The sequence below is a fragment of the Lygodium microphyllum genome, chromosome 29, assembly GCF_053477565.2.
Source record: "Lygodium microphyllum isolate KBCC chromosome 29, Lygodium_microphyllum_v1.1.10, whole genome shotgun sequence".
NCBI lineage: Eukaryota > Viridiplantae > Streptophyta > Polypodiopsida > Schizaeales > Lygodiaceae > Lygodium > Lygodium microphyllum.
This window is the reverse complement of record NC_141163.1, coordinates 73,783,171-73,810,929: the sequence shown is the minus strand read 5'-3', so window position 1 is coordinate 73,810,929 and position 27,759 is coordinate 73,783,171. Positions and strand designations below refer to the sequence as shown.

The following is a 27,759-nucleotide window of genomic DNA, read 5'->3' as shown; positions in this document are numbered from 1 at the left end:
CCGCAAGAGCTACTAAGTCATTGCTCAAGTTGCGAGCACTAGTACCACCACTACATCAACCATCAAGACTATGAGGTGAGGCTTTGGGGATTCTATTGTACTAACAGCTATTGTGAAGAATGCTCCAATTAGAGAGCCTAGGTATCATGATGACAAAAATGCTATCAATACTACTGACTTTGGTGAGTCTTCTGAGGCTACTTCTGGTGTCAAAGGCACTCGGACTTCCTACTGTCTGCATGCCCTACATAGTTAAGAGTCAATGTACTCCACAACTCCTGCATTGGGATACCATTGACACACAAGGAAAACCTACTAAAGCTATAAAAGTTACTAAATACATCTTGACCCTAAAACAACTCAATGCTCAAGCTTTCCAAACTCCTCTATAAAGTCACTCGATAAATTGTCAATTCCTCTTTGCTAATCAATTTCACCACATCATGCTTTGGGATACATGATGCAAGGTTTATCTATGATCCACACTTTGACTTCTTTAATATTGCAATTGAGATATATATATATATATATATATATATATATATATATATATTCATTACGAAAAAAAAAAGAAAACAATTTGAATTAATGTCTTTTTAGAAACCTCAAAGGCATAAACGATAAAGAGACACCTCAAGATTTTAGTTGCAATACTCTTCACGTATTATTAGTACAAAAAGAAATCCATTTCAAAGCTCACCTTTGTTAAGAAAAAAGGAACCCAACCACGAAAGATATTTAGTTACTAAATACATTGTGATCCTACAATAACTCAATGCTTGGTCTTTTTTAGCTCTTCTATGATGTCTTTACCACTTGGATAAACAACCCATTTGCTCTCCTCTCTACCTACCTTCATCTTGGCAATTTCACTTCGAGTAGTACTGATGTAAAATCTCTGATTCACATTTTGGTTCCCTTGAAACATTTAGATTAGATTAATACTTTGACTTTTATCTTGCATATTTCAGAACCCCAAAGTTGATTGGTTCTTCTCTATCCGAGTGATTTCCTAGGGTATCATCCAATCAATTCTAGAATGGGCCTTAGTTTGGGCTCTAGCTGATATGAATTTGAACATCCTTAGTGGTCTTCATCATATAGTTCCTCTTGTGTTTTTTCATGCCAACCAGAGTGCTTAATGGATAATTAACGTGTAGCTTAATGAGACCTAGAGAATTATGTTAGGCTAACTAACCAACCACAAGTTTCCCTTTGAAAGAAAGTCTATATGACGGCAGAGATCTCAGCAGGTTTTTAGTCTGACTGCAATGCTCTTAGCAAGCTTCAGAATATATGACAGCCGTGAAAATCTTAAATAGATTCTAGATATTGTTTTGTATTACAAGCAAAGGAGGTTTCTTGATGCCAGGATAGTGATTTACTTCCCAATGAGCTAAGCTTTACTATGGATCCCTGCCATTGGACTCGTAAGCTGACTGTGCAACTCACAAATGCCAAAGCCATGCAGAAGGTAACCATAAAAACGTAAGGTAGTCATTTTATGGCACTAAATCACTGTCAGAGTAAGTATAATCTCATTTACAGAGCAAGGTGCCATTATTTTGATGAATTTGCTGTTTGCATATAGAATTTAAATTGGAAATCTGTACAGATAACGTTGATGTGTAAGCAGCTTCAACTCTTGTGGTGAACTATGCAAAAATATGTGCCTGTCAAATCAATTTGTTCTTGTAACAGTAGGTAGACTCCGGTCAAATCTAGATTTTGCTTATCAAAGTACTACTTTGCACCAATAACTAACAAATCGAGCTGGTTTTGATACAGACACTTTTTACACTTCAACTTGAGTTATTGGTAGAGGAGCATCATAACTTTCTCCACAGCTCTCCACCAGTCTCTCAATTTTCTGAAACAAAACAGCAGGTTGCGCTTAACATGGAGAGATCATCACTGTACCACAGGCATTTAGCATTACAACCATGAATCTGAAAATACCTTCAGAGCATTCCCAAGTTCCTCCAGCTTCCTCAACAGCCTTTCTCCGTAAAAGGAAGGATCAGCCCCACCCCCTGCACGAGGTGAGGACATCTGACAGAAACAGCACAAAAGCTCAGCAGACATCTAGCCCCAAGTCCCAAGGGTTTTAATTATGAGCAAGCATGTCTCTAGACTCCCAACTGCATCAGATTTTCCTTAACTATACCCTTAAAATTGAAATCTGGAATAAAAAGCATGCCGCAATGCCTTTCATGCCCACAGACTCCCTCTTTATCCATGCCTTCAAGCAAGGGAAGTCTACCAGAGATTTCAAGTGTTCCCAAAAGTTGCAAAGTGAGACCAACAACATCCTTACTTCCCTAGGCTTGGAAAATCCCAGCCACTATCCCTTTCTTGCCCAAAGTTTTTATCTTCATCCATGGCTTTAAGCAAGTGGAGTCTACTTTGGCCACAACAGCGCTGAAGCCTTGGCTTGTGGATTAGAGGCCATCATTCAGATTGGCTGATGAATATACACAATAGGGAGCTTGGTTACTGCCGGTGACAAGTAGGCACCATCAGACACATCGCTCCATGTCTAAGGTTCTCTATGCTCCAAATCTTGGTTTCAGTTATCTACTATGTATGGTATCCTCACTGCAGACAAGGTCATGATGTGACATTTTGACGGGCAAGCTACTTTGGATTTCCCCATAAAGGGTAGGTTGAACACACTTACAAACTTTTGCTTGGTCTTGGAGTGATTTGTGGCATTTTTTCATTGCATGCTATGTAAATTAGAGTACATCCTTCAGCACCTCACTTGAGTTGCCTATACAGTATAGAATAAGCAGCATCGTGTGACTCTTCCTCCAAAGGCCACCCCACAAAGTCACATCCCCAATGGAGCTTGTTGTCACAAACTTGTGCCACTCTATGCATACTTTACCTTATGCTCACTATTGATGATTTCTCCAGGTACGCTAGGGCCTACTTGCAAAGGTTCAAGATGAAGACATTTGAGACTCCAGAGGTTCCAAGAGTGGATACCTGTGGAGAGAGAAACTGCCCCGGAACAATAAGATCTGACCTTCACGATAAACTTTACTTCTTGTGCTTTTTATGATTATTGTTCTTCCCATGTCAACACAGATAGAATTCCATGGAGCGACAAAACACAACCGCTATGGAGATGGCTTGGACTATGCTTGAGCACAAGGGCTTCTTTCCCTTGCTTTCTTTTGGCTAAGGCAATGGCTCTTGTGGTTCATACCTACAATTGCTCTCCCACAATATGATTTAAATATGATTCCTTACAAGAATTTTTATGGATTCACCCATCAATTACACCTTTGGGATACATTTTTGGGACTTCAGATTGTAATACTCCCAATCATGGTGCTTGGACTCCCAAGTCCAAGGTTTGGTTTTTCATTGGTTAATAGTCAAAATGATGACAGTTTATGGACTCCATCATTAGCAAGAGAGGTGATGATCATTGTTTGCAAAGATGTCATAACATATCCCACGATGACTCTCCCCATAGATGCTCCAGCCACCATGATGCTTCCTTGAGCGATGCTTTTGCAGAGGCACCACAATTTTGAGAAGTCCCCCCTTTCACCCCACATCTCACCTTTGCATTCTATAGCACAAAGGCCATCTTCATCAACACCATCTTCCCACTCTCACCATCTTTGAAGCAGCAGGCTGAGTTTATCTTATTGGTAGAGGGGAATGACAGGTTACAAAAGAGTTTCAATAAGCACACTGCTTGGGGTCCTACACCACATCCTTGAGTCTACATACACGCAAGTAATTCAAGATTCTTATGCAAGAAGAATAGTGTTCAATCTTCTTGTGCACCATACTTGGATGGCTTTGCATGTGGCATTCTCAAAGGATTAGGAGCAATTTGGGATCAGGTTGGTTCACACAGTGTGAACCAAGAATTTATGTACCATATTGGAGAGGACACAAAGCCCACTCCTACTCCAGATTCTTACACATGGCAAATTGAGGCATGCTTGTACAATGATCTTGATTTCACCAAGAGGAGTCACATGTGGAAGTCAGTTTTGCAACAACCTAGGTGCAAGGTCATTGGTTTTATAATAGGTTTAGAGGACTAAGTATGAAGCTGATGGAACCTAAAGGACAAACATAGGCTTGTTGTGAAGGGATTTGCTCAATAGCCTAGACACAATTATGTGGAGACCTTTGAATCGACAATGAGATTAACTACTATTCGGATGGTCATTGCTTTCTCTACCCATCATGGATAGCAATCTATTAGAGGGATGTCAAGTCACAACCTTTCTCAACAACATTCTCCAAAAGGACATATACATGGAGCAACTGCCTAGTTTTCTTATGCAAGGATCAAAGGATCATGATTACCGCTTGCTAAAAGCCTTTTATAGGCCGCAACAAACACCTTGAGTTCCGTATCACATGATTGACAATTTCTTTCTTTATCATGTTTTCAAGATGTCCAACCCACATCTCATAGAGAGTGTATTGTTACTTTCACTATTTTCTATGTTGGTGATTTTATCACATAAGAGCCACAATGAGCACATATCTCACACAAAAAAGTTGTTGCATAGGCAAGAGTTCAACATGACAGATTTGGGCCTCTTCCACTTCTTCAAAGCCCCCAAGTATTTTAGCCCCTTAAGAGGATCTACAAATCTTAGTAACATATATTTTGGACAAAATTTCTTTATGGTTAAGTGCCACCTCATTTCTTCAACTACAAATATTAAGTAAAGATTACCTAACTCTAAAGCCTAGTGTCACCACATTCAAAGTCCTATACATACTGTAATGGATGCTCAAGCAAGGACAGCCCTTGGTTCATGTGGCCATGAAGTTTCTAGAAGATTCCAGAACATTCTAGAAGATTGGAGAAAGTACTAGATAATTCTAAGTCAGTTCTAGATCATTCTTTGGAAAAATTTTGGAAGAGGCTTGCATCAACGTTTCCATCAATATTGTTTATGTCATCAATGATGTCATCATCAAGAAGCTTCCCCTTAACTCCTCAATTCTAATATAAATACGGGTCTTGGGCTATAAGCCCTTCAGTCTTGCTAACACCAATTGTGAGGCTCCTGCGAGGTAAGTCCTCTTCCAATTCTTGCCATGTTCCAATCCTATCTTGTATTAAGTCTTGTCTTGTAATGAAGCCACACTCTTTGTGAGCATTCTCTTGTAATCAAGTTCTCTTGTAGTCGGGTTATCTCACAATCAAGTTCTAGTTCAACTTTTCTTTCAAGTTCTTCTCTTGTAAGTTGTGAGAGCAATCTCCTCGCTCTCAACGAGCAGTTGCCATGCTCATAACAGTTTGGCAAGACCCTCCTACGATCATGCCTAGTCATGATGGAAGGTATTGTTGCTTCTTTACAAAGCAACCAGTAACAAATCCAAGAGCTTCAAGAAAGTAATGCAAAGCTACAAGCAACTTAGTAGAGCAACCACAAGCTTTGGGCTTAGCTAAGCAAGACCTATAATGAGAAATTCAAGAGACAAGCCTACATCAAGCTAGAGATCCATCAACTACTGGCAATCTTCATGGTCAACATAGGAAAGAACCAACGGTCAAACTTCCAAAGAAATTTGATGGCATAAGGTCAAAATTTAGAAGTTTCCTCTAGCAAGTACGATTGTTTACACGTATACAACTAGATGGTTACCCAAACGATGCTTCTTGGGTCGGCCTAGTTGAAGCTCTCCTCTTAGATACAATACTCTCTTGGTCAGCCTCCCTGCTTGAGAAGGAATCCCCATTGCTATGTAATTTTGAGACCTTCATACAAGAGTTCTCTAGCACATTTCGAGAACTAGACAAAACAAGAGTAGCTGAAACAAAGATTAGAAATCTATGCCAAGGGTCGAGACCCGCCTCGTTCTATGCATCAGAATTTCACAACTCACATGCAATTTAACATAGCATGAGGATTATTTTATTAGTCAATTCCATTGGGGATTGAAAGATGATGTTAAAGATATAACCAACCTTCCTCTTCGAATAGGGTGGTAAATAACTTAAGTAAGCACTAATTACAGCAAACATAAAATTCACGTAAACTGAAAATGCACACTTTACCTCTTTAATCTTGGACATTGGGCACCTTGTTAGCCCCAAAATTGGTGCCCCTTGTGGTATTTCTTTATCTTATATTGCAAATGGAAGAAGTACAACTGAACTCCTTTGATCTCCTCCGCTAATCCAAGTGTCGCTTGCTATCAAAATTAACTAGCAAGTCTCTAAACCAACTTGCCCCTTGGTTTGCTCAAAGATTGGCCTTCACCCTACTCTTTGAAAGACAAATTCAATCCCAAATCTCATATTGCTAGGTGGCCTCTTGAATCTCTTACAAATTCCTCAATTTCAGTTACTGGAATTCAAGTCCCAAGATCTCAATTTTGAGCATGGATCCCAAGGCGGCTATCAAAACTCTAATTTCTACTGTAAATTAGGGTTTACAGCAGAGATTAACTGAAATCTCTTCCTCTGATGGCTCAAAATGTTGAAAAATGTTGAGATAACATAAGAGATGGCTAGGAAATGAGAGAGAATGCTATAGAGAGAGAAATTTTAGAGTTTCATCGTAAGAAACGTTGAAAAGCTATTATTGCCCTCCTCAAACAGCAATTGAAGCTATCACCTACAACTTAGGACAACAAGAAAGACTTGCCCCATCCTATGTGCTATCATCTGCACCAAAAGGACCTTGGGCTACTATCACGTGCTCCTAGAAGGCTCCAAACTACTGTCACACGCTGTAAGACAGATCCTTGGTGGTTGCAAATCACATCAACAGCCTTTCCTTGGTCTTTAACAACCTCATTCTCTCTCACAATGACTGAAATAAACTTCCACCAGCCCCTAAAAACGTTTTTTCCCACTTGCATGAAAAAGTTTTGCCGAGTGGTAGCCTTCTTATCCCATTTTCTAATATTATCCAACTTATTAAATTAATTTTCATTATATTAATCCTAAAATTTAATTTAATAATTATCCTAGTGTTCAAAAAGTTAACACCAACCAATAATTAAATTAGATAGGCCAATTTGTCTTTCAAGTATCCTTGAGTAATTATTAACCCTTAGACTACCATTAATTAATTAATTAATGCCTAGTCTCTAATGTCACCACTCACATTAGTAGCCAATAAATTGGTCTAGGCCCAAATCTAGCACCGGGTATCACCTAGTACGTGTCACATATAACTTATTACAACTTTTGCCTTTAGCACCAGCTGATATCTCGGGATCTTAGATTCCCCAATATGAAACGATTAACTTATACCTCACATGTGCAAGTCACATGAGCATATTTGATTAACTTTTAATCAAATGCTAAGCAAAGCAATAAAATTTCACATCCTCGTGACTGACCCCCCCCTTGAAATCTTTGCAATCGTCCTCGATTGCACTGCATTGTGCAAAGGAAAAGCAATATTGCAATGAAATTTCCATAAGGCACCATTATTGTCTAACCATGCCATATGCCCCAAATCTGTTGAAAATTTTCAGCCAGCATATACATAACATAATACTAAAAATCAATCCAGATTGGATGCATCCATAACTCACGTTTCTTGACTGTTCTGACTTCACAACCATAGTAAAGTATATTCTCAGCATAAACCATTGCTGAAACTGTCAATGGCATTTATTAATATACTACTGTCCATCCATGTGTAGCAATGATCATTGCATTAGGAAACATTATTGTTTGTATACTTTCAACCATTGCAATGTGACTGTGCATGGGAATTTGCATACTACCAACCATACCAATATAAATTTTTCCATACATTGCATGCATTACTAGTTGCATTTTTCTTCAAGCAAGCATTACTAGCTACATTTTTCCTCATGACCAACAAACTAGTGCCACCACCAAAGTGACCTAGTTACCCCATGATTGCATTCATGCATACCCAACTATCCAAAAAACATTGGATTGGCACTTCCAAGTTCGCCTTGCATATGCATCACTTACCCCACTAGCATCATTTACTTATGCTCACTACCCACGTTTAAAATATCATGTTGTTGTATTGGCTTTTCCTTTGGTGCATCTTGTTGTCCCAAATCTCTTGAAGACGATTTCCTTTTCTTGCCTTTACTACCCTCCTTTTTTAGGGATTCAAAAAGTGCATGAACTAAGGATAATTTGCCAATTACACAAACATTTTAACTATTATCATCAGGTAATCTTTAAAATGGTCATCAAATCCATCTTGCACTTGCTAGTCATCAGCTTTTGAAGGCCTAGAAAGACCCATACAACATTATCAACTTGATGTCCATGTTGCACGCCTTGTCCAAGATCAAGCATTGCATTTTTCCTAACACTTGTTGAATTTTCAGATTGGAAGGCATTATCCCTGCTTGATCCCATCTCACTACCTTAAGACTGTCTTGCTGTAATGCTCAGCTAAATACAATTTCAGCACTAGAGCAAAGCTTTTGACCTTCAATCAAGTACCTCGAGACTACCAATTCAAGGGAGTTGATGGTACCCCGGTGATGGAACCATGAAACTAGCCTTCCTCTTTAGATAGGGTGGTAAATAACCTGATTAAGCACTAATTAAAGCAAGCATAAAATTCATGTAAACTGAAAATATACACTTTACCACTTTAATCTTGGCATTGGGCACCCTGTTGGCCCCAAAATTGGCACCCCTTGCAGTATTTCTTTATCTTATATTGCAAATGAAAGGAGTATAACTAAGATCCTCTGATCTCCTCTGCTAATCCAAGTGCCTCTTGTTGTCAAAATTGACCACCAAGCCTCCAAACCAATTTTCCCCTTGGTTTGCTCGAGGATTAGCCTTCACCTTGCTCCTTGAAAAACAATTTCAATCCCAGATCTGATATTGGTCAACTAGCCTCTTGAATCTCCCTAAAATTCCTCAATTTCAATTACTAGAATTCAACTCCTAGGCCTTCAATTCTAATCACGCTTTCGAGGTGGCCAAAATCCTAATTTCTACTGTAAATTAGGGTTTACAGCAAAGATTGAATAAAATCTCTTCCTCTAATTGCTCAAACTATTGGAAAATGTTGAGATAACTTGAGAGAGATGACTAGAGGATATGAGAGAATATTGTAGAGAGAAATTTCAAAGTTTCATTGCGAGAAACATTGAAAAGCTATTGTTGACTTGCTCAAACAGCGGGCTGAACAGGCTAAGCAGACTTAGTGGCTCATTGTCCATGTCCTCTTGGAGGACTGGAGGAGGTGTAGCAAGAGCCACAACTCGAAGCCGGACTTCTTCACCGCTAACATAATCCCAAAGATTCTTTGCAATCAGCACACATTTTTCATCATAAAAGACTATGGAGAATAGTTGTTGCCATCCAACTTATCCTCCTTGGACACATATGTGAATACATCACCTCCTTGATTGGCCGTGGTAAATGTTACCGATCAAAAAGCACAAGAGCAATACTTCAAGCTAGACTAACCTTGAAATATAAAAAATTTCAAAAATTACAGCAAGCACCTTGCTGTAATTAGCAAATCTAATCACACTCTATCAAAAAAATGTATGATGTACACACTATCCAAGGTACAAATAGTGCTCAGCAGCACAAAAAATGCAAAAGCCCCAAAATTTCTTGTCCCAAAATGCACAAATTCAGTCTATTACAGACTTCACTGATGTACATTTGCGAATCTCTGAGCTGACATCAAAAGCCCCAAATTTCTGATTCGAAATTCACAAAATCTTTGCAATAAATGTATCCCTGACACTTGCACAAACAGAGATATACTGCCCGAGCACAAGCCCCTTCCAATAGATCAAATCTGAATTAAAAATGTGAAAATTGAAAAAAATTTCCCTTTTTACCTCTGATTCAGGTGGTGCAGAGACCTGGCGGAAGAGGAGCAGAGCATACGTGGCTCAGCTGGTGGCTCAGCTGGCAGCTCTGTCTGCACAGGTAGTCAGGCGCTGACCAAGGTGGGCGGGCGCCTTACGGGGGGGCAGGGAGCTGGACTGGTGACACCTGGGGCAGCAGCTCTGCACAAGGAGCTGGAGGGGCGGGCTGGCGGACAAGGTCTGGCAGGCGGCAGCGCACAGGAGTAGCCGCAAGGAACTGCAGCTCAGGTGGCGAGCACTGATGGCACGCCTGTCAGACTGACAGCGCCTGTAGGAAGAAGCACATGGAGCTGTGGTGGCGCACCTAGTGCAGTAGAACTGCTGGTGACAGACCTGGTGCCGTTGGTGGGGCTGAATGTCACCTGTGGCTGTGGAGCTGCTGATATTGCAGGTGGTGGCTCAACTAGTGGCGGCCACGAGCTCAGCTGAGCTGAATGTTTGCTCTGATACCGAATGTGAGTGATGCCAGGAGGCATATGCCACGGTGGATTCCGTGAGGTTTTACGATGGATTCCGTAAACTTAGATGACCGGGGCTCATACACAAAGAGGATTCTTTGTGCGAGAAGTTGATGGGAACGCCTGTCCTTTTCGGGCGTTTCATTAATTTAGTGTGTACATGGGTGATTCCATAGCGGGTGATTCCGCAAAATGCATATTAAATTAATAAACGTTTATGAGTTTAGAGTGCGCACTCGTAATAAATTAAGGTTAGGATTTATTTCTAACCAGTTGATTTATTTATGTAGCTGAAGACTGCTAGGTATTCACTTTTGCCGGTTTAATTGTATTATTTTACTAACGATTGTGAATGCTTCAGTTGATGTGTAGAGATAGCAGCAGTGGCGGAGGAAAGCATTGGAGTCTAGCGGGTATTCGACATTTGGACTATATTTTGATAGGCGCCACGCCTATATTTTGTTATGTCTATAGAGACATCGATTATTGATTATTATTTTGTATGCGCCTATGTGCTCGAATATGTTATTTCTATTTGGACATTGAGATTGGGCGTGCCAGACTCTATGGGCACCGTCCATTAGCTTTATTTTTCTATTTTTGTAGAAAGCAAAATCAAAAGCTAAAAGCTTGTCATATTTTTGTAATTGGGCTATTATTGAGCATGAAGATTGGAAATATACATAAAATACATGCTTTGTGAAGCGCTCACACAAGGCATGGGGGAGATTGAACCCAATTTGTCTCTTGCCTCTTGTCGTGCATGCTTTTACATTGTTTTTTGTGCAAAAAGGTAGAGTTCATTGTTCTTGGGGACCTTCCGGGATTCACCACGTGAGCTATCTGCGACCGATCTGCGCACCAGTGGTATCAGAGCGGAGCAGAGATCAAGAGCTTCCAATCGCTACCAATCTCGGGCGAAGGCGGAGCTTCAGGAACAAACGGGCTCTACAGTCAATCTCATCGCGAACCGTCGATACAGGCAGACTTCTGGCGATCAAGAACCCCTGTTTCCACTGTTAGATCGCGAAGGACCAGGCTCTGCAGGCGGAGGACCATTCAAACACTTCCATCATCAAGTCGTGGAGTTACAGAGATAAGCTCTCTTCATAATCAAGTTTATTATCATAACAAAGCTTAATCTTAAGCTTAGGGAGCTTAAATACTCAAATCGTGATCAAAACGGCTTCATCCCGAGAATTCCGGCGGAAAAAACGGACCCCCCCCCCCTCACGAAATCTGACGACGCCCTGTAAGTCCACCATTAAGCCTCATAAGCTTAAGCTAAATCACTAAAGCTTAAGGCTTTCTGCAAGTTACACAGGGCAGATAAGTTGGTATACTCCGGGTCCCGCACTTCTGAAGTTAAGTTCCGCAAGTCGACGGTAATCAAGTTCTGCAAGTTCTGCAAGTCGGCCTAAGTTCAGCAAGTCAACAACTCTGCAAGTCTGCAACTCTGCAAGTCAGACTAAATCAGAACTGACTAGTGCTTAAAACTCCTAGAAGACTTGTTCGTATGCAAAAACTCTGACTGGAAAGTTGTTCGCAGCAAGCTGTTTTACCTATCTGCAAGTTCGTTGAAGTACTTTCAGCAAACGGAGACAGAAATATTGCAGAATTTCTGAAAATTGAAGAAGAAATACCCAAAAATACATAGCCTTGTAACCCCAAATTTGAGCTACGCTCATCCCGCTAACCTGATTTTGAGTGAGAAAGGTTTGTTGAGTTTTACAGGATGACTACCCCACATATGGATGATCCTATGGCTGAAGACGACTTACCTGAGCCTACCATGGAACAAAAGCTGGATCTAATCATGCTACAATTGGAAGAAGAGCGAAGGGCTAGGCAAGCATTGCAAGCGCAATTGACAAAACTTCAAAGAGCATCCACCGACAAAGAAGAACCACAAGCTGATGATTTGATTCGCCGTACCATCGACACCACTCTTGAAGCACAAACCATTCGCAAGGAATCCAAGATAAGTAAACGAAGTTTCAAGTTTCGCACTTTCAATGGCATAAGAGAAGGAAAGACTGTTTTATCATTCATTAACCAGTTTGATGACTATTTCCATGAGGAAACTTATCCCGAAAAAGATAAAATCAAGTGTGTTACTAATCATCTGATAGACAGAGCATCACTTTGGTGGACTGTAGTCCGCAAGAGCATAGAATGTCCTGCTACTTGGGAAGATTTCAAGAAGAAGTTCATGCAGAATTTCCTTCCACCGCAATTTCATGAGAAGGCTATCAAACAATGGGATTTACTTCAACAGCGAGATCGTGAGCCTATTCCACAATATACAGAGCGTTTTTGGAATGCACTCCTACAGCTACGCATGCTTGAAGACGTACCAGAGACGACACATAAGCGGAAGTATATGTCTGGACTTCTTGGACATTACTACGCTGAAGTGAACATGTTCAAGCCTGCTACCCTTGAAGACGCCATCTCCTTAGCTCACGACACTGAAGATAAGTTACGTGGAAGAGATCGACGACCACAGCCATTCCAAGCCAACGGTAATTATGGATCTAAACAATTCAATTCCCATTTTAGAAGGTTTAATCCAGGTCGTTTCTCATCACCATCTTTCCGCAAGAATTGGCCTAAACCACCTGCATTACCATCTAATGTCAATCCAAATCCAAAGCCTATTCCACAAGCAACACCAAATGTACCCAGACTTCCAGCCATTGCAAATAATGTAACCAAAGCCAAGCCAATAGTATGCTACAAGTGTCACCAGCCAGGGCATCTCGCAGCAAATTGTCATTCAAAGAAGCCATCAGCACATATCAACTACCTTGGAGCCATGGACGAAGACGAGCATGAGGATATGCCGGATTTCACTGAAGAAGAGGATGATATTACTACTACTTCCGACACTTTACCAGGTATGCTTACTCCACATTCATTGTTGACTATGAAATGTATGGTGCATGGAAAAGAAAGAACTATATTGCATGATGACGGTAGTACCTATGACTTTATTTCAGCAAAATTGGTAAAGTAATTGAAATTGCATACAGTACCTACGCATTATCGCATAAAAGCTGCATTTTTAGACACTAGGTACAATGGCACACAAGAAGTACAAGATTTAGAAATTCAAATTGGTTCATATATTGAAAGAAGAAATTTATTAGTTGTCCCATTACAGTCAAACAACATTATTCTAGGAATGCCATGGAGACACCAGCATAATCCAAATATAGATTATTCTACGCACACAATGAATATTAATTTTCAAGGAAAATCTATTATATTATATGGTATGCATGCATCTCATATTTTTCCACTGCTTTCGCATACTCAAGCAAAACGTGCACTACGCAAGAATACTAAATCATATCTCATTTGGGTGAATGAATTGCACGCAATGGAAAATCATATGCACCCTAGGCATAAGGAATTTCTTGCATATTTTAAGGACTGTTTTGCAGAAGACCTACCACCAGGTTTACCACCATCACGTCCAGAAGACCATAAGATTGATCTAATACCTGGCACACAACCACCTTGCAAAGCACCATATAGGCACAATCAAATAGAGCAAAAAGAAATCCAGAGTCAAGTTGAAGAATTACTAAATAGAGGCCTAATTCGACCTAGCAGTTCTCCATTCGGTGCACCTGTACTCTTAGTCAAGAAAAAAAATAATACTTATCGTATGTGTATTGACTATCGAGCATTAAATAAGATCACTGTTAAGAATAGGTATCCTATACCTAGAGTTGATGACCTTATGGACAAACTGCAAAGATCTTCTATATTTAGTAAAATTGACCTTAAGTCTGGATATCATCAGGTGAGGCTAGATAGATCTGACATATTTAAGACTGCATTCAGAACACAGTTTGGCCATTACGAATTCTTAGTCATGCCATTCGGATTAACTAATGCACCTGCAACTTTCAGTAGAATGATGAACCGTATTTTTCTGAAATATCAATATTGTGTGATTGTTTTCTTTGATGATATTTTAGTGTTCAGTCAAAGTGAAAAAGAGCATTATGAGCATTTATCATTAGTTTTTCAATTACTAAAAGAAAATCAATTGTTTGCAAATCCTGAAAAGAGTGAATTCTTTAAGACAGAAATAAAATATCTAGGTCATATTGTATCAAAAGAAGGAATAAAAGTTGATCCTAAGAAAATTGATGCAATATTACATTGGCCTGTTCCTAAAAATGTACATGAATTACGCTCATTCCTTGGTCTTGCTAGTTTCTATAGGAAGTTTGTACATAATTTCTCATTACTTGCTTTACCATTAACAAAACTTCTTAAGAAAGGAATTGTTTATCAATGGACTGAAACTCAGCAGAAATCCTTTGACTTACTGAAACGTGCATTAACCAATGCCCCTGTTCTACAATTGCCTGACTTTAACAGACCATTCTTTCTAGTTGTGACCGATGCTAGCGGATCAGGAATAGGAGCCGTATTAATACAAGACAACCATCCAATAGCATATACTAGTTCTAAGCTGAAACCCTCTGAGCTCAAATATTCCACTTATGACAAGGAACTATTAGCAGTTGTACAAGCATTAAAACAATGAAAGCACTATTTAATGGGTTCAGAATTCATGATAAAGACCGACCAGCAAAGCATTAGACATCTACTTAGCCAACCCCAAATTTCTGACCGTCGTATCAAATGGGCTTTCTTCATTCAAAGCTTTCATCCTATCATTCAATACCAACCTAAAAAAGAAAATGTAGTTGCTGATGCATTGAGTAGAAGACCTGCAATTCATAATATTTCCATCATATCTTTTGATTCTTTGATTGCAATGAAAAACACATATCACCAGGATATTACTTTTCATTCTGATTGGTAAAAATTAGTTCAAAATAATTTCATTCCTGTTGATTCATTGTCATATAATGATGGATTTATGTTCTTTGAAAAGAGACTGTGTGTTACTATTCCATTCCGATCTTTTGTTTTGAATGAAATTCATTGTCCCCCATATCAAGGTCATAGAGGTATTATATCTACATTACGCATGTTAACTGAAGATTTTTATTGGCCGCATATGGATGCAGATGTATCTAATTTCGTTTCTGAATGTTTGATTTGTCAAAGAATAAAGAGACATCATAGTAAACAGTATAGATTATTAATGCATTTATCTATTCCATCTAAACCTTGGGAACATATATCTATGGATTTCATTACTGGTTTACCAAATACTAAATCTAACCATGACATGATTTGGACAATTGTAGATAGATTTAGTAAGCAAGCATATTTCATTGCATGTAAGAAAACTTTAACAGCATCACAAGCAGCACAATTATTTTTTAAAACTGTTTTTACTAACCATGGATTGCCAAAAGTGATTATTTCAGATCGTGATTCTAGATTTTGTAATAATTTTTGGATCACACTGTTTGCAAATCTAGGAACAAAGATTGATTTCTCATCTGCATTTCATCCAGAAACAAATGGACAAACAGAAGCCACAAATAGCACTATTTTAGATCTTTTACGTGCATACACTATCTCTAAACCTCAGACATGGGATACTCATTTGCATTTATTACAGTTTGCATATAACAATACACCGCACACATCTACAAAGAAAGCACCTTTTGAAGTTATTTATGGATATAGATTATCTACACCTGTTGCATCTTTGTCTAATAGAATTCAGAGTGCTGATGATATTGCTACTATGCATAACACTATTTTTGATGAGGTTAAGGATATGATTGCTAAAGCCCAACAATCATATACCAAACAAGCCAACAAAAAAAGACAAGCCATGAATTTCAAAGTTGATGATTATGTTTGGCTTAGAATAGAAAAGCGTAGACTGCAAAGTGTAGATAGACATCCAGTTGTCAAATTAGCTCCTAGATTCTATGGACCATTTAGAATCATTCATAAGATTAATGATAATGCATTCAAGTTAGAATTGCCATCTCATTGGAAAATTCATAATACATTTCATATTAGTTTATTGAGACCATTTAGAGGCCAATTACCTATCCACCCTGTCTATGAAAACCCACCTTTACTAGAAGAAGAGACTGAAATACTTGAACCAGAAGCCATCATAGACACTGACTACATGACCACTAGAACTGGCCGAAGGTATTCTAGATATCTAGTGGGTGATTCCATAGCGGGTGATTCCGCAAAATGCATATTAAATTAATAAACGTTTATGAGTTTAGAGTGCGCACTCGTAATAAATTAAGGTTAGGATTTATTTCTAACCAGTTGATTTATTTATGTAGCTGAAGACTGCTAGGTATTCACTTTTGTCGGTTTAATTGTATTATTTTACTAACGATTGTGAATGCTTCAGTTAATGTGTAGAGATAGCAGCAGTGGCGGAGGAAAGCATTGGAGTCTAGCGGGTATTCGACATTTGGACTATATTTTGATAGGCGCCACGCCTATATTTTGTTATGTCTATAGAGACATCGATTATTGATTATTATTTTGTATGCGCCTATGCGCTCGGATATGTTATTTCTATTTGGACATTGAGATTGGGCGTGCCAGACTCTATGGACACCGTCCATTAGCTTTATTTTTCTACTTTTGTAGAAAGCAAACTCAAAAGCTAAAAGCTTGTCATATTTTTGTAATTGGGCTATTATTGAGCATGAAGATTGGAAATATACATAAAATACATGCTTTGTGAAGCGCTCACACAAGGCATGGGAAAGATTGAACCCAATTTGTCTCTTGCCTCTTATCGTGCATGCTTTTACATTGTTTTTTGTGCAAAAAGATAGAGTTCATTGTTCTTGGGGACCTTCCGGGATTCACCACGTGAGCTATCTGCGACCGATCTGCGCACCAGTGAGAGGTAAGAGGATGCACAAAGACCAAAGCTCAGCTGACAGTATAGTTGACAGTGAAGAGAGTGTATGAGAGTAAGGACATGACTCCCAATGCAATAATCAAAGAGTGTAATGTGCAAGTACAAAGTACAACCCTTAAACCTTAGGATTGCTAAAGTGTGTTCACACTTGAAATGTGTAAAACACGATAAGTGCCCAAATTGTGTAACATAGACACACAACATAAAAAAGAATAAAACTAGGGGGAAAAACTCTCTCGTAAGGAGAGTAAAAAGCTACTAAGGATCACCGACACTCCTCTGTGAGCGTAGGTGTGAGTCAAACCCAGCAATTAATTAATTAATGCTAGTCTCTAGTGTCACCACTAATAGTTATTGGCCAAACAATTGTCTTAGGGTTAAAACTGACACCAACTAACCCCCAAAGTCCAACTAGCATAACTTATCACAACTTTTGCCTTTGACCATGTTCCCATGAAACAACTACCATGTGCATCACATGTGCTAAACAACCTTGCACATTTGATTAATAACTTAATGAAAAGTTATCGATAAGATTAAAGCATCTCAAAATTTCACGTCCCCATGACAATGTGGCTTGAAGATATGATCCATCATCCGATTAAAAGTGGCAAGAGCATTCAGAAATCCAAGAGGCATGACAAGAAACACGTACAATCCAAAAGATGTCTTGAAAGTTGTCTTAGACACATCCTCCAGTCTGATGTGAATCTAATGATACCCACCTTTCAAATCTATACGGTTGAATATAGCTATCCCCTGTAACTTATCCATAGCATAATCTATCCGAGGGATTGGAAACCAATTCTTTATTGTGATTTCATTCAAAGTACGATAGTCAATGTATATACGCCATGAACCATCTTGCTGGGTTGCACTAATCCTATAGGGTGGTTTTTTAGGTGCGCTACTTCCAAGGATAAAATCTATGCCATGATCTTTTGGCCTATTAGGTAGTAGCTACCTTGGAAGTAACTGAGAGAAGCAATTTGCATACATTTTCAAAAATGAAATGTGATCCTTCTCTAACTTTGATATATTTCCAATGTTTTCATTATCAACCTTATCCTTGGTAAAAACCAAGTGCGCTGAAAGGTGGTTTTTAATTACTTTGAAAATAGCAACAACCGATACAACAGAGACAAATTCCCCTTTCAACGTTACGTCCAAAATATGGATCTTACCCCTATGTTGAATAGTAATCACTTCAGCATGCAAATCAATCACTACATGCACATGATGGCGCCAAGGCATAACAAGCAAGATATCACAATCCTCAACCCGAGCACTACAAAACTCTTCATTGTCCACATATCCCTGAATGTGCAAACAAAGCTTTCCATGAGCAGTGCGACAGGCTTTGCATGGGCTTGCATGTCATACCAACTTCTCTTGTGAGTCCATCTCATTCTCTCTAATGCCTAGATCGACGTCTATAGAGATAAAATTGGCTCGTTCTCCATTATCAAAGAAAATCAAAGCATGTTGATCTTTGATTCTGCCCCATGCTCTATATAATTCACTAGCATCATCATTGGGTTGATCACTAATAACATCTCGCATCAATCCAACCAATGTTTTGGGCTTCTTTCTTGGTTTTCTAATTTTCTAGCTTGCTGCCTATTGGAACAATCCTTAGCCATGTGACCCTTCTATTCACAAACAAAGCATTTATTCGCAGCCCTTAATTCCCCTTGTTTTGCAACTCATTTCCAATCCTTTCCTTGCAGTTTTAACCTCTTTTCAGGTTAATTTTCAGAAATGTCCCTTTCTCAACCTTTGACAACTGTTTATTCAACTTCTCCCAACTTTTTTGGAAGTCCGAATTTTTCCTACACAACAATGCATCAGCTATAGTAACAGTCTCTATGAGTTGATATATGCTAGACATGGTAGATTTAATGCAAAAATCCATGATCCCCTTAGGTAGCCCACACACACTTTTCCGCTTGCTCATGAAGAGAAACTGAATGATAAGAAATTACTAGCAGTAAGAAATCCCAAAATTTCTTATTATACTATTCCAAGTTTTTACATTGCGTTGCATTAAGCTTATTTCAAGTTGTCATGATATCCATCTCAAATGTACTAGCCAACCAATTCACTACAAACATTTGCTTAAACTCCACTCATGTTGACGGTGCTCTACCTTGCATTAAGAGTGTGGACCACCATTGCAATGCATTCCCCTTCAAAAAAGTTTCTCCCCAATTAGGCTACATCAAACTGTTGAATAAAAGCCGAGGCTTTGAGCCTATCTTGTGCACCATTGAATGACTCAAACTTCAACCCTTTTTCACCTTCATCTTAGTCTTTTGCTACCACTTTGAAAGTCAAGTTGTCATATATTGGTTGTTGCAAAAAGAATGCATTTGTTAGATTTGCATCATGATCAACACCAAAAAAAGCATTTGCATAACCAACAATCATTCCAATGCAGATGCATTACCAAACATGCCACTTTGTGCCCCAAGCATCGTTCCAATGCTACTATACATGGGGTTATGCATATCACTAGTCCTATCCAAATGCAGCTTTACATACCATCCATTCGTTGATGCATGCCATAAGGAGTTATGCCATACATTCCCATATGTGGTCTCTAACCCACCCTAGCATGAAAAATAGTGCTACCACCAAAGTATCTTGGCTGCCCCATTATTGAATGCATGCCCGGCTGTCCAAAACCCATTGGATTGGTACTACCAAGATGGTCTAGAATTTGGGTATCCAATCCTATGGGTACCATTTGTTTTTGCCTATCCCCACCCTCGGGTGCATCTTTAGGCTGCGGTGGCTGTCCTTTGGAAACTTCATGCTACTCAAAGGCCTTAGAAGATGACATCATCTTCTTGCCCTTGCTATCCTTTTTGGGAGAATTCAAAAATCTCTCAAACTGCGCATCTTTGGCCAATTGAACAAAGATGTCAGTTGTTGCCTTTAACCAAGCCTTAAACTAGTCATCATATTCTTCATCTCCTTGTTGGTCATTAGCATCTTGTGGCCTTGAAGGAGAATCCGCTTCTTATCCCTATTGTTCATGTTGTAAGCCTATTCCAAGACTAGGCATTGAATTTTCCCCTTCATTATGTGCAGTTGCAAAATGAGATGCATCATCACTGCTTGATCCCATCTCATTGCAAGATGACATACTTGCTGTAAATGCTTAGCTAAACACAATTTCAGTACTGGAGCAAAACTTCTAACCTTTAATCAAGTGCCTCAAGCCCACCAAGCCAAGGGATTTGATGGTATCCAAACAATGGAACCATGAAACCAACCTTCCTTCTCAGATAGGGTGGTAAATAACTTGATTTAACACTAATTACAGCAAGTATAAAATTCATATAAACTGAAAATGCAAATGTTACTACTTAATCTTGGACATTGGATAGCCTGTTGGCTCCAAAACTTAACACCCCTTTAGCTTGTCTTGCACATCAATAGAGTACAACTAAGATTCTTCAATCTCCTCCACTTATCCAAGTGCATCTTGCTGTCATAAATGACCAACAAGTCTTCAAATCAATTTGCCCCTTGATTTGCTAGGAAATTGACCTTCAACCATGCTATTTAGGAAATAAATTAGCTATAATTCAATGATGGCTAGCTAGAAAATCTAAATCAAAGGACAAGGCCAAGGCAAAAGTGGAACATAATACGAAGGCATGCCAAGAAGAATCTAGAAACACAAGAAGTGTAGAAAAGTCCTGAATCAAGGAGAAAGGTGCATAAGAAAAAGCGCATGTCAACACTTTTGTAAAAGAGCGCAAGGTGCACCATGCCCGAAATACACTAATTTCAGCTCTGAAAATTCAAGTTTGAAGCTTTTAAATTTAGGTACGCTTCCCAAGGTAGCTATCAAACCCTAATTTTTGCTATAAATTAGGATTTACAACAAAGATTCACCGAAGTCTCCATCTCCAATGGTTGAATTGCTATAAAAGAGAAAATTTGAGAAATGACTGGAGAAAGAGGGAGAATGTTGTGGAGAGAGAAAATTCAAAATTTTGACACAAGAATTTGGTAAAACTGAGCTATTGACCCGGTTTTCCAACCCCAAATGAATTCAATAATAGCAAAGGGAGCATCAAAGGCTATAATCTTCAAGAGAAAGTGCATCAGCCGCAATCCCCAACTTCCCCTGGTCACGAATATGCCATCATCTTTATCAAAATGGTCTCCAATGGCCACATTCCCCCATGAGATGAACCTCGGGTACACGAACTCGAGCCCGTTACTGGAAAAAAGCGTTGCACTCCATGAACCAAGGGTAATGACCCCTTTCCGTTTGGACGAGAAGCCTCTCGAATGACACCTTCGAATGTGAGCTAGCTAAAGATAGGAGACTGTTAGGTTAGCAGGAAAACTCAGGTCAATCCTGGTGGGATGAGGCAAGACATTCCCCTATGAGGTGAACCTCGCGTTACACGAACTCGAGCCCGTTACTGGAAAAAAGCATTGCACTCCATGAACCAAGGGTAATGACCCCTCTCCATTTGGACGATAAGCCTCTCGAAGGACACCTTCAAATGTGAGCTAGCTAAAGATAGGAGACTGTTAGGTCAGCAGGAAAAACTCGTCGATCCTGGTGGGATGAGGCAAGATATTCCCCTTTGAGGTGAACCTCGGGTTGCCTAGACCTATCAAAGTCCAAACATTCCAATGGAGTGTGAACGGCGGCAGCTAAGAAAAACCCCAGACAACCACCAAATGTTATCGACTATATTTAACTATCGATACGTCACATGTGGTATCAGAGAAAGAAAAAATTTTTTAAATTTTAAAATATTTTTTTAAAATACTGTAAAGAATAATCACACATTAAGAAAGAATGACCTAGGCCAAACTGCTATAAGCGCAATCTCTGGAAAAGATCCTGAAAAGAAAATTTGTAGGAATTATTTACGAATGAATCTACGAGTAAAATGATCCAGTTTAAGGCCAAGGATTATTAGTCAAAAAAATATTATTAATCTCGCACTAAATTTTTTCTTAAATAACATTGCTCATCCTGAAAATTATGTGCAAGATGAAGAACAGTTATTCCATGAAATATTTCAAGAAATATACAACATGGAAACCATGTTCTCTTTCATTGAGACGAAATTTTCCGCATTATGGAAAATATTTTTATTTCCCTAGAAATTTAAGTTGATCCTGAGCGGTGGACCCTAGAGAAAAATTGGGCATAGACACCTACTTACTAGCCAATTTTTGCTGATAAAACAATATGTATTAAGTATAGATTATGGGCATTACCTTGGGCAGAAAGACTCCAACTAGTCAGGCTCTATATTTTTCATAGAAGTTTTAGCGATGGCGAGACAATGTCTCTAAATCAATGGATCTATAGTTCCATTGTCAACATCATCCAACCAAATCGGGTGATGGTAGTTTATCGTACTCGTCAAGATAATTATGAGGTGAAGGAACTGTCAAATCTTCCCAATAGCTATTTGACGTTGGATACGTCCAAAGAACCTCCTACTTATTAATCCCCGTCTTTATCCAGAATCCATGGATAAATTGGTAAATTTTCTTAAATACAAGAAGCCGAAAAATATGTATGGAGCTTTAGTAATTCGCAGGATAAGCCCATGAAAACAAAAAATTTTGTAAAGCCTATGGTGCTAGTTAAAAATATGTAATATACTCTGTCTTTTTTTAAAATTCTGTCGTGGTTGAAAAAAATCTTGGTTTGAGATAAAAAAGACTTATCATCTCTAAGGATTATAAATCATGAATTTCTCAACGCTAAGAAATTATCGAATTTTAAGTTTCTTCCAATCCTACACTGATGGCAGTTGTTATCCCAGCCATGGAATCGATAGTTGAGAAGAAAAAAAGAAATTTTTTGCTCAAACAAGTAAAGTCGCCAAAATTTAATAGCGAAGGAGCGAAAGTCGCCATTAATGTCAAAACCTGGATATAGCAGATGGAGAATTATTTCTCCGCTGTTGGCATAAGTATTGCTAATTAGGCAATGATAGCAAGATTGAGGCTTACAGGTGAAGCTAGACTATGGTGGAAACAATGGTCTCGAGACAAATCAGTCTTTGAGCCTATTGTTACCGGGAATCAGATTAAGGAGGTTGTCCAAAATCGTTACTTACCCCCTTGCCTATCAGACACTCAAGATGAACGAGTTCTTTGATCTCAAGCAGCTAAACCTTGGAAGGGTACTGTTCTCGGTTTGTGACCCTGCAAAAGTACACTCTTCACTTGTCAATGAAGCAACAAGTTGTACGTTTCTGCCAAGGTCTGAATTTTTTCCTTAATGAACAACTAGAAGCAATGAGGCCTATGAACTCGGTAGATGCACTACTAAGGGCAGAACCTTTGGCAAAGGCTTACTCTAAGTCAAATAATAAGTTCAACAATAGATTTTCCTACTCCTAAAAGAGCACACATAGGATATCAACAGCAAAGAAGTTACAATCAAGGACAAGCTGATGCAGTCAGTACTCCTCAAAATTGTGGCGGAGATAACAATACTAATAGAAACTGGAATAATGAGCCACGATACTGGAGATGTAATCAACCATGTCACTTTTTCTCTAAATGCTAAAAACAGCTTCATTAATTACAATTTTAACGCAAGCTTCGTTTCAGATCTTTGTTAATTCACAACACGAAAGCAACAAAACCAGTCATTTCAAAACATTGAATAAAGTCATATTTATATATTTTCAAATTCACCCCCAAAACCAGAGGTCCGTCTGCCCTTAAAAACCAAAGAAACGTTTCCAGTCTGCATCTCCAAGCTCCAATGCAAAACCGCATTGATGATAGTACGGATTTCTTCTCTGTCTTAGGACCGACTATATATTCTATGAACAAGTTCCGACCAGAGCCCCTCATGGTTATAAGTCGCCATAGAAGGAAACCTCCCGTACTGGACCGTTTATCCTAGACGCTGGTCAGGTGCTCTACACAGACCAAAAAATATATCCAGCTCGTTCGAGCTCTAGCAGTTAACCCCAGGGAAAAGTTAACCACTAAAATCACTGGTTATCTTGGCAAAAATATTTTCTTCCATTAGAGAAGAAATCACAATTACATCCAAGTTTTAAAAATCAGAAATCATTAATCATCCAATCCTTTGCAGTCAATATTTCTTAAGCAATTAATGCTACCAAAAATATATAAAGACTTTGCTTAATTTGTTTTGCCAATTTTTTAATTTTTCAAAATCATGGCAATCAATTCTTTATTTATTCGATTACCTTGTTTCCTTATGACATTTTTTTTAAGTTTACTAAATCAACAATTTTTTATACTCTCGTATTTATTTGTTTTGTCACCCATGAGTTAGGAAATCCATTTCTAAGTAATAATCTATATTTCCTATGTCGTCTAGGATAGTTTATGATTACAAAAGTCTTTCCATGGCTAAATCGATAGACATTATTCTTATTTAAAGGAGTCTTCAATTCTATTAGCAATTATCATTATCATAGAAATAAATCCTATATGTTTAAACGTTCATAGAAACCGTTAATTTTTAGTCAAAAAAATAACTCAAATTTCAATTATTAATCTAAATAATTATTACTATAATTATACTTAACTTTTAGAAATGACTTAACTAATTTATCCTTAGTTAATATTTAATATTTCTAATGATTTCACTAATGTCATTCTTACAAGTATAATACTAAAATTTATAGTTAGCTCAATCATGTAAAGAATTGTAATATTCTATATATGTTTCTTTAATACTAATTCTAATATTCTAATAATTTTAGTTTTCTAATAGATTACCTTGGATAAGCCTTAAACTAAATATGATACTAAACAATATTTTTGACTTGACATTTTATGTAAAATTTCCTAGAGCATAATAGTTGGCATAATATTCTAAGTTAAAAAAATTTCAAGCATATTTTCTTATTTTTTAATATAACATTTTATGTTAGGATTTTTCTAGAGTATGACAATCTTTTTTTAATTGACTTTATTATTCCATGTATATATATAACTAATTTTCTAATTATTTCCAATGACTAGAACTTAATCTAACTTTAATTATAATTATCTTTTTTTTAAATTATCATTCAATAAAAAAATATCACCAAATATTAACATTAAAAAAATCAATTTTAATCATTAATTTATTGAGCTTTTATACTTTAAAGTAATAATCTAATTCATGCTTTTAAAAATCAAATGACTTTTATTATTTTTCTGAAATAAAAGTATTTTCTTACTTTATTTTAGAGTCTGATTTTGGCTAGGATTATTCGTAGCCGGCCCCGCATTAAGTGACGATGTTGCCGGCATAGCCACATTTGGAGATGATGCTCCACCTCGTCTTCTTAGCCGCATGATGAGGATATTTTTGGATTTTAGAGAAATAAAAAAATTAAAAGAATAATACTATTGTTAGTTTTTAACGTATATAAGTATACATATATGCCTAAGAAGAAGTTCACATGGATAACTTATCTCCACCGATTCGGTACTTTTAAGGCTGAAGTCCTTTGGCTAGTGGGAGAGGAGAGAGAGTTCATGCAAGGATTTTCTTCCCAACATAATGCCCATAAACTATACTTAATACTACTTGTTCTATCAACAAAAATTGGCGAGTAAGTAGGTGTCAATGTCTCATTTTCCTCTAGGGTCCACCACCTAAGATCAGCCTGAATTTCTAGGAAAATAAAAATATTTTTCATAATGCAAAAAATTTCCTCTCAATGAAAGACATCGGTTTCCATGTTGATATATTTCCTAAAATATTTCACGGAATAACCGTTCATCCTGCACATAATTTCCAGGATGAGCAATGTTATTTAAGAAAAATTCCAGTGTAAGATTAGTAATATTTTTTTGACTAATAATCCTTAGCCTCAAACTGCATCATTTTATCCATAGATCAATTCCTACGAATTTCATTTCCAGGATCTTTTCCAGGGATTGTGCTTATGGTAATTTGATCTAGATCCTCCTCTCTTAATGTGATTATTCTTTACAGCATTGTTTTATTTGAAAATTTTAAATTTTTTAAAAATAATTTTTTCTTGCTCCAATACCACGTGTGACATATCGACCGCTAAATATAGTCGATAACGTTTGGTGGTCATCTAGGGACTTTCCTAGCTGCCGCCGTCTACACTCCACTAGAATGTTTGGACTTTGATCAGTCTAGGCGACCCTAGGTCCATCTCGCAGGGAAACATCCTACCTCGTCCCACAAGGATCCACCTGAGTATTTCCTACTCACCTAATAGTCTCCTATCTTTAGCTAACTCACGTTTGGAGGTGTCCTTCGAGGGACTTCTCATCCGAACGAAGAGGGATCATTATCATTAGTTCATGGAGTGCAACGTTTTTTTCCAATAATGGGCTTGGGTTCGTGAAACCTTAACGCGTTCTAACACAACCACTACACCTTTCCTGTAAGATAATAATTAGCCCAAGTTCTAAGACTCTAACCCTAGGGTAAGTCATTGTGTCGACTCTTATCCTATTTTTCCCTTTCATGAAAACACCCGACTTATCGGGTCTACCCTACCATCGAACGCCTTTCGTCGAGAAAGGTCACTCGTCTACTTCCCCTTAAACAGTGTTTTCTTTAGTTATCTAAACAAAGCATATAACCACACTGTTGAATACATAAAAACACCTTCATTAATTACTATTTTAGCACATGGTTTGTTTCACGTCTTCATTAATTCACAACACAAAAACAATGAAACCAGTCATTTCAAAACATTGAATAAAAGCATATTTATATATTTTTAGTTTCGTCCTCAAAACCAAAGTTGTATCCGCTCTCAAAAGCCAGAGAAGCGTTTCCAGCTTGCATCTCCCAAATCTAATGTAAACCGCATTGATAACAGTACAGATTTCTTCTCTGTCTTAGAACTGCCTATATATTCTAGGAATAAGTTCCGACCAAAGTCTCTCATGGTTATGAGTCGCCATAGGAAGAAATCTTCCGTACTGGACCGTCTGTCCTAGGTGTAGATCAGACACTCTAAAGACAAACCAAAAATATATCCACCATGTTCGAGCTCTAGCAGTTGATCCCAAGGGAAAGTCAACCACTAAAATCGCCCTAAATCTGAGCAAGAATATTTTCTTCCATTAGTGAAGAAATCGCAATTACATCCAGGTTTCGAAAATCAAAAACCATCAATCATCCAATCCTTTGCAGTCAATATTTCTTAAGCAATTAATGCTACTAAAAACATTAATTTATAAGGCTGGTTATAACTTAATCAAAAAGATTTTTCAATGACTTTGATTTTGACAGCCAATAATTTCTAAGGATTTGCATTCCCTACTTCTTCCTTTTTGAGGCTATTGAATTTTCTATGGGAAAACTTTACTTGATTTGTTTTGCCAAGTTTCTTAATTTTTCAAAATTATGGCAACAACTTGGACTGCAATATTCTCCGTGAACGGGGTGTGGACAGCAAACTGAAAACACCTGAAGCCTGCAAAAATGAGATTAAGACTGAATAGAGGGCAGCATACCTATTTATAGAAAGTTTGGGCCCTCCCAAGTGAGTTTGTGCTTATGGGATACAGACACTCTCTAGGAACACATTTCTTTTAAATAAACAAGGTTTCTTCCTTAATTAAGCATGT

At 38.1% G+C, this 27,759-nt stretch overlaps 1 protein-coding gene across 2 annotated transcripts in view; it reads right to left on the bottom strand.

The window, feature by feature from the left end:
- Nucleotides 1-1,334: 1,334 nt before the first annotated feature.
- Nucleotides 1,335-27,759, bottom strand: part of LOC148010796 (uncharacterized) — a 44,295-nt gene continuing 17,870 nt past the window's right edge. Inside the window, exons 7-8 of one of the 2 annotated variants that reach the window (XM_087672029.1) lie at nucleotides 1,960-2,052; nucleotides 1,335-1,870 (exon numbers count right to left, since the gene is read on the bottom strand). In XM_087672029.1, the coding sequence (XP_087528155.1) occupies nucleotides 1,796-1,870; nucleotides 1,960-2,052 (168 nt within the window). In that variant the 3' untranslated portion in view covers nucleotides 1,335-1,795. The remainder of the gene's footprint in view (nucleotides 1,871-1,959; nucleotides 2,053-27,759) is intronic. The other variant, XM_087672028.1, reaches the window with a different exon arrangement.